The sequence below is a fragment of the Brassica oleracea genome, chromosome C8 (genome assembly GCF_000695525.1).
Source record: "Brassica oleracea var. oleracea cultivar TO1000 chromosome C8, BOL, whole genome shotgun sequence".
NCBI lineage: Eukaryota > Viridiplantae > Streptophyta > Magnoliopsida > Brassicales > Brassicaceae > Brassica > Brassica oleracea.
Genome location: NC_027755.1, coordinates 30,295,559 through 30,304,076, shown reverse-complemented (window position 1 = coordinate 30,304,076; position 8,518 = coordinate 30,295,559). Strand labels below are relative to the sequence as shown.

General features: G+C 36.9%; 2 protein-coding genes across 2 annotated transcripts in view; both read right to left on the bottom strand.

Moving 5' to 3' along the window:
- The window catches only part of LOC106308194 (protein ESKIMO 1), a 6,683-nt gene extending 5,257 nt beyond the window's left edge, over positions 1-1,426 (bottom strand). The window contains exons 1-3 of the mRNA XM_013745327.1: positions 728-1,426; positions 463-634; positions 174-347 (exon numbers count right to left, since the gene is read on the bottom strand). Coding sequence (XP_013600781.1) covers positions 174-347; positions 463-634; positions 728-1,326 — 945 coding nt within the window. The 5' untranslated portion in view covers positions 1,327-1,426. The remainder of the gene's footprint in view (positions 1-173; positions 348-462; positions 635-727) is intronic.
- Positions 1,427-4,426: 3,000 nt separating this feature from the next.
- Positions 4,427-6,744, bottom strand: LOC106311917 (zinc finger CCCH domain-containing protein 47). The gene is made up of 2 exons (XM_013749249.1): positions 6,568-6,744; positions 4,427-6,294 (listed from the first exon to the last, which is right to left on the bottom strand). Exon 2 carries the CDS (start codon positions 6,252-6,254, stop codon positions 4,629-4,631), a length of 1,626 nt encoding a protein of 541 aa, XP_013604703.1. The 5' UTR covers positions 6,255-6,294; positions 6,568-6,744; the 3' UTR covers positions 4,427-4,628.
- Between the last annotated feature and the right edge of the window lie 1,774 nt (positions 6,745-8,518).

The window sequence follows — 8,518 nt, the reverse complement described above, 5'->3', positions numbered from 1 at the left end:
ATCCAAGAATCAAGAAAAACAAAGAGAGAAAATATTTGTAAGAGAGAGTTTCCAAAAACAAAATCTTTGTAGTAAACCCTTTCCTAAATATTAAGAGTCTTCTTCTTAAATTTTCTAGTTGTCTAATACCATCTTCATCTCATCGATATTGGATAATTTTCCCAACAGTTCATCCACCAAATGTAAGTGTTGAATACAAGAAAGTCAACGCCTTTCCAGTTGACTCCATGCTTTTCTATGGACTCAGGCATTATTATACGGTTAAGTATACTATGCATGTTTGGATCATCTGAATTCGATTCCACCAAAAATGGCGCCCAATAAAATTCCACAGTTGCATTATAATCCTTTTCATAACAAAAAAAATAAATATTAATTACTAGCAAAGATCCAAGCTTAACTACTCTCTCACAGTCAGCAACTCCACCAAATACGTTATCTTATATAGTAGTTGTTAATTACCTCGACTCGGAAGACGGAGAGAGAACCGGTTTTGTTCAAGCTCTTTCTACCGGGAGGAACCACTGATTGAACCAAGCAAACCATCGATTCCCATTGATTCCGGTTAAGTGAATCCCCAACGAACATCATTCTCTTGTTTTTTAGCTTCTCCAGTAACAATTTCGCTTTGAACCTTCACCCAATCAAACAAAACCAAGACAAATTTAGACTAAACCAAACTAAACCAATTCCAATAACCGAAGTGAAAAACAGCTTTTTGGTTTACTTTGGTAAAGAACAATCTCTTGGCTGCCATCTCCAGTTCTGATACAGAGAATCCCTTCTTCCGTTTCTCATGCAAGTCACTTGCGCCGTCAAGAACTCGCAGTGATCCTCTTTATACAACGGATGCGTCTCGTTATCGAACACCCATTCTCCGGTGAACAAATCACACTCCTCCGGCGGCAACTCCACGTCACCTCCGTCGTCTTCTTCCTCCGTCACAGCAAACAGCTCAATCTTCTTCCCTTCCTCTGTTTTCGATACCTCTTCTTGAACTGGCTCTGTTTCTCTCACTGAATCTTGATCCGGGTCAGGTTTTTTGACCGGTTCCTGAACTGGGTCTGAGTTCTTGATCGGTTCTTGAATTGGTAGTGACGTAACCTCTGTAGTCGGTTTAGCCTCCTCTTGGCTCTTTTGGACGTCGCTAGGTTTTGAGCTGGAGAAAGGAAAATCGGCGATGGACTTGACGTCTTCGTTGTACAAGAAGATCCCGAAGAGGAAGACAGAGAAGACGACGGCGAAGATAGAGAGGTTACTGTTCTTTCTTTGTTTCATCGTCACTCCTGTTTCGAACAATGGAAATTTTCTTCTCCAGGGTTGCATTTGATTTAAAAGAAAAGAATAGTATAAAAACAAGAATTGAAAAACAAAACAAAACAAAAAAATCTGCTCTCTAAAATGTCAGTATGTTTGTGACAGAGGGAGAAAGATCGAGGGAAATATATGAGCAACTTTCAAAGGGTTAGGTAATAATATTTTTTTGTGATTATAATAGTTTGGTGAGGGGTTTTTATCTTGCACTGGTTTTCAAAGGTTTTGATAAAAAAAACTAAGTTGTTCAATGACATTAAAACGTAATCTAATTCGCTTAACTAATCTATTTTGAAGTTGTTGTTATAGCAAATAGAATTTGGAGAGAAGAGTGGTTTCAAAGATTCTTAAGATTGTCTCAATCCTCACCTAAAGAAAAGGACTATAGAAAGAACAAATTGTAGAAGCAACATCTTATTGATTACATTTATACTTCAACACTTTTAGAAGCATACTTCCTTTCATTTTCACTATCCACTTTATTTCCCACTTCTCTACAACCTGAGTTTATGTTCTATCCATTTATATTTTCGGATCATGGATTACAATTTTTTTAAAGGATTTGTTTGTTTCCAAAACATAGCTTTCTATTCAAAATTAGGATCAAACCTGAATGTTATGTCTCATGTGCCAGGTTAACCATGTTTCAGCATCATTCACGTATGCAAATTTGGTTTACAAAAGATAGATTAGGAACTAAACCAAAATTCTATCATAGATTGATGTATGTGCATGATAAATTGTCTATGATATCACGGTTGAAGATTCAAATCATTTCTTGAAAAGGGCTTGCGCGCAATGTTTTATTTGTCTATATAGCAGTCTGTTTTTATTTTTTTCTATTTTTTCATACAAATATGGGTATAAGCATAATTAAGAGATTGAAACAAAAAAAAGCAATATGTATCTTGCGTCTAAATCCAAATTAGCTTCACCTTAAGCAGCATTGGGTATAAGCATAATTAAGAGATTGAACAAAAAAAAGCAATATGTATCTTGCGTCTAAATCCAAATTAGCTTCACCTTAAGCAGCAGTCTTAGTACTTGTGATACGTTTACATATTTTGTGTCAAACGTATAATTTATTCCTCTAATCACAACTTAAAAACTAGACTAGCACAAACCTAATATTTCTTTTTCGAAAAAATAACTACTCTTTCGTTTTCTGTAACAATCAATCATTCTTCCATCGGCCATCGCATGTTGGGTGAAGCATCCGTGGTCGTTAAGAGGATAAAATTATATTTTCCGCTTGGAAAAGTAAAAGTAAAAGTAAAATAAAAAGGATAAGTAAGATATTCTAAATGATATATGAAGCTTTCTATTTGAGAAAAGTAAAGGCTAAGGAATCTCCTCATAATACACATACATTATAGAAACAGACCAACCATTACCAATCCATTTTATATACATCATCATATTCTTCATATTTATAACATATCTTTATTTTTTTGGCAGGTATTGTGAACTTTAATACGACTGCATTTAGCTTTAGTTGTTAGTTCAATATTTGACTCCTTGTTGCTTTGAACCAAAGCCAGAACCTAACCCTATAACCTTTTGTATTTTTGGTTTGTGTGAGTCAGACACACACTGACACACTTATACATGTCCATTTTATTTCGACGACTATTTTGCTTGAAGTTCACCATGTGCGTACGATGTGTCTGAGGCACACGTTTGTCTTATAAAATCTGTAGCAATGTCTTATTAAGACTATGAACACTACTATATTGATGAAATTTTTTCAAAATAGACTTTATTAAACTTTACCTTATACATTTATTTAATGATCAGATATATCATGTCTGGAAACTATGTTTCTAAATGTCCAAAGGGAATCTAGACTCTACATTCCCAAAGACATTGTACATAGCTTGTTTTATTCGGATGAGTGACTGACCAGTTGCACTCTTTATAATATGTCAATTTGAATAATGTGAAAAAGATGGTGATGAAAGAATCTGAATGATAAACCGATATATAATATATGGTGGAGTCAAGCAAAACACTAAGAATTGAATGTACTTTTACTTTACACACTTGTCATATCAAAAGTAATGAAAATAGTTTTTTCGTTTATGCAGCAAAGCTTCTGATGGCTTGTGTACCGCGGTCTCGTTGAAGTAAATTTTAGTTGAGTCTACAGAGAAGTCCATATATTAACTTGTATTCCTCGAAATCCTAATCATATTTTCCAAAAATATCACACTATGACACACAAAAGGAGAGCATAATTTCAATGCAAGTGATTTATGATAGGAGGGTGGAGAACTCCTTTTAATGTTTAAATAATTAGTTTTGTAAAGGATAAGTAACATAAGGTATGTTTTGAAGCCCATTATATGTAATCCAATCTTCTTTCTACAGTAACGACAATCTTCTAACTAGGCGCATGAACATCCATGCGGTTGGTACTGTGCATATTATTGTGATTCGAAAGAGGAGCCCAAAATCTAATAAATTCTCATAAAAATCCCAAAAGCGAAATAAAGATCATTACAGGAAACAAGTCGCACATATGGATCAATAATGGGCCACATCTGATCAAAGCCCAAAAATAGAAAAGCATACACTCTTGCAATTTGGTTGTCTATTGGTGTAAAACGTTCTGGCCATACTAGTATGAAGTGCCAAAACATATGAAAACTCATTTGTACAAGTGGAGAGGGCAGATGAGGACCTGGACCGCGGGCCTGGCCCGTAGAATCTTGTCGTGGGGAGGGTTTGGACAGCATTTTTCCAGGTTCATTATTAAATGGGCCTCGCGAACTTGTCCCGTCCGGAATTGGGTTGAGTTTTAGTTGAGTTGAAGAGCCATTTGAGTCTTTTTGCGTGTTCGAGAGAGATGAAGAGCTGAACACAACAGAGCTTTTTCTTTCTTATCAGTCTATTCATCTTGTTTTTGCCAAGTATGACGGTTCTTCTTCTTCCCTTTCATTAAGTTATCTTCTTCATTTTTTCCATTCATCGACAAGAGAGGCTCACATGTATAATTTCTTCTTCTCAGTAGACATGATATAAGAATGTTATTTGAATTGCACACGTGAAGTAATGACTACTTGGAATTTGAATCAAACTTGAAAACCAAACAAGTAACAGGAAGAAGAGATAAACGGAAGTAATGTCTTTTATTATTGCTAGATCATTTCATAGTTCGAAATTACAAGAAAAAATGACAAATATAGAGAGACTAATAAGCTATTAGTCCAGTTATCTTTCTATCTCATAGTGACTACAAATCATATACTAACAGCAACAATTAAAAAAGTAACCAAAGATTAAAGAATAAACAAGTTTCTCTGTGTGTGTGTTTACACCACAGTCTGCTCCTTCTCTCTGTACATCTGCTCAGCCCAAGACATTATCCTCACCCTCTCATTCATCCCAAAGCCTCTCTCAGACACAACACTGTCTTTAACCAAAGAGTTAACCCAAGAAACATCTGGCTCGTTCCTATAATCTCTCCCTGCATTGTTACCGTTGTTGTCTCCATGGATTCCAAATGAAACACTTCTTCTCATCTTACTCAGCTCATCTCCTTGCACTCCCCAGTCCAGCTTCCCACTCGGCGATCCCCAATCCGAGAGATTCGATGGCGATGATGCTACTTGAGGTTTGAAACTCAAGCTGCGTTTCGCAAAGGCAGATGATCTCGCGTTCATCACTGCAGCTGCCACAGCTGCTGAAGAGTCAAAGTGGTGAGGAGGAGGCTGTTGCTGCCTTACCGGTGAAGAAGGGTAATGCTGGTGGCTCATCTGAGAGTTCCTACTTGGGGAGGAGACATAAGACCCAAAAGTCTCTTCAACATTGTTGAAACCTCTAAGTCTCATCTCCAACTCCATCTCCATATCCATGTCTCTAGCACTCAGTGTAGATTTCAATCTACTTCCACCATTGAGATGCAGAGTAGGTGGAGACAGAGAATTAACTCTGTTCTGCCATGACCCACCGTTTCTCGGAGAAGAACCAACACTACTACTCATCGGAGAGACGGGACGTGTCGCAGCACCTGAAGAGTACAAACCAGGCATCATCTCCAGCGGAGATTGAGACAAAGCAGAGCCAGTCGAAGCATTAACCGGTCTCATCTCCTCACGTTTATGAGCAAAGAAACAGACTTTCCTCGCGCAACCCGTCTCATCTTTACAAAGCCGCGTCTTGTACTGAGCAGGGTGAAGCCACGACTCGAAAACGCCGTGAGCGTACTCGCAAGAATCTCCTTTAGGACAAGACCCTTTGCGGAACTCAGGACAGGGGACACAAGTGTAAGGATACTTCCTCGGATCTCTCCTCCTCGCGTTCTCGCCAGGGTGAACAAAGGCACACTCCGTCCAATCGTGAGAGTAAGCTCTCGAACACGGCTTAACCTTAAAGCTATACATCCTAAACTCATCGCTTCCGTAGACACCTTCGTTTATGTCCGGTAATGACGCATCAGCTGGATACTTAGACACTATCTTCACCTCTTCTTCTTCTTCAACAGCTTCATTGATCATTCCACCTCCTCTCAGCAACATCTCAACAGCTTTCTTCCTCGGAGAAGCCACAAACCTCGAAACCCTAACGAACAGATCCAGAGGATGGTTCCCATTAGCATCAACGGCACTAGCCGAAGCAGAAGCATCAAGCAAAGCGTTGATGACTTCAACCATATTCACAGAGCATCCAGCGACAGCGCAGTGAAGCGCGGTGACTCTCTCTTCGCCGCAAGCTCTGTTCACGTCGGATTTTCCGGAGGAAACGATGAAAGACAGAACCTTTTTGCTTCCGTACATGGCAGCAACCATTAGCGGCGTCCTCTGTTCGAGACCCATCTTGTTAGACCCGAGCTTTTTGCAGTACCAGAGCCCTGGCTCGTCCAAGTCGAGACCTTTCTCTTCGATCTCTCTCTGGAACGATGGAAGATCATCACAGGCGGCGTATTCGAGGAGACCCATTGTGGAAAAAAAAACAGAGGTTGCTCTGTTTCTTATAACTCTGCACATAGTATATGAGAAAAATGTTAATTAAAAGCTCTGTTTCTAGTAACTTTATCCGTTTTCTAAGATTCTATTATAATTAAAGTTAAGTACTTTTGTACTAAGACAAGCCAACGACCGTTTCTACTACTCTTTCTTCTTCGTTGAAAACTTCTAAAAGCAAAAAGGGGGTCAAAGATAAAGTTTCAAGAAAACTAAAATCCAGCGAATTTCTAGAAAGTTCAAAGCTTGTAACCTAAACGAGATTGAAGAAGATTGAGGAGATACAAACCTTGGAATTGAAAGTTGGAGAGAAGAAAGTTTGGAGAGAGTTGGGTGATGAATGAATGAATGAAACAAGTGGAGAGATGGGGGGGGTTTATAAGAAGAATGGGGGGTTGAGAGAGACTATGAAGGACTTTTCTTTAAAGGTGCTTGAGCTTCGTTGCGATGAAGGAGAGAGGAAGCTGCCTTCTTTCTTTCCTCTTCCTTTCTTTATTTATTTCATTTTATTTATTTTATTTTTTTAGTATAATATAGTTTTAATTCCTCGTCATAGAAATGGTTTATTAGGTCAAAAAGTCTAAAAAGTTGAAACCAAACTTTCAAAGGTGAGGATGTCGCTCTTCTGCTGACTTTTCTACTTAAATTCTTTTGTATTTTTTCCGTGAAGTTGACATGGAAATCAACTAATCATCTACTTGTTTTTATAAGTTTATAGTACTAATTATATTTCTGGGTGGACATTGTTACTAGTTTGAGTTTTATTTTTTTGACAAGGAAATCAACTAATCATCTACTTGTATTTTTTTTGTTTCTAAATTTATAGTTTTAATTATATTTCTGGGTGGAGATGGTTGATAGTTTTAGTTATAACTTTTGACAAGGAAATCAACTAAGCATCTACTTATTTTTTTTTGTAATTTTATAGTTTAAATTATATTTCTGGGTGGAAATGGTTGATAGTTTAAGTTAAATTTTTGGACAAGGAAACCAACTAATCATTTAATTAAAACTAAATATTATTATAAAATAGTTTTAATTATATTTTTATGGTAAGTTTTGAGTTGGGGAGTGATAAAGCAGGACCCACCATTAAAAAAATCTGACCGACTACCGGTAGCCGTTCTACGCGTGTGCGAGTCCACCACAGGCAGGAAACACGCGCTTTGAAGAACACGTGACAGAGACTCTTGCCAGTCAAACTCTTACTACTACTTGCTTTTGCGTTGAGCTGTGCTGTCCGATTTCCATCAAAATCAGTGCCAAATCCAGACGAGTGGAAACTGAGAGATTATGTTCGGCCTTTTCATTAATTGTAGTTCAATCGAATTGTATCGTATCATATAATTTGATTTCGTTATAAGAAACTCAAAAAATAAATGTTACCTTTGTTCGACTAACGTTTCATTATTTCAAAATAGGGTAATTTAATTTTGACTTGGTTAAAATTTAAAAATATGGTAATTGTCAAAAAGAGCACTTAGTTTTTAGTTAAAAGTTAGTATATTGTTGTTATCTTGAGTTTTAATTTTGTTTATATAAACTCTCAATTCAAACTCTATTCGGTTTGTAACTGTATAAATTTTGTTATTCATATTTAGCAAGCGCATTCCAATGACCAGATATGCCTGTTGCCTGTTGGTTTCGTGCGTCTAATTTAAAATATTTCCACTAGTAAATAAATATTATTAGCTATAAACATTTAGAATGATCACGGATATATACACGAAAAACATAAACAATCATCTAAGACATCTATTTTACGAAGAAAACAAGATGCAAATAATGAATACAGAATTAACCAAAAATAAATTCAAGCGTACGTGCGATGGTGATACATACGCGTTGGGTGAGCGCAGTGAGGAAGAGAGAAAGGAAAGAGAGTCAAGCACGCGTTCTTCAAATTTTCGTACCCTTTGTGTGGGCGACACAATTATCTTCTTCACTCCTTACTTTATTTGCCCACTACTAAATTAATTCTTCCCAAATCTTTTTATAATTTATACGATAATATGATCACACGAAACATGATTGTTTCTATCGTTCTTTTTATTTGCTATAAACAATCATGACTCGTTGGGCGTTACTTATATGGATTTCGGCAACTTGGGAGCATATTATCTTATCATATGTACAAGTGGGTTGAAGAGTCATTAACTTGAAGAAAATAGAGACTGCATGCATTCATGGTCAGAATCATTATTACAAATATTTTATAATGTCGTCATCCAATTATTAGC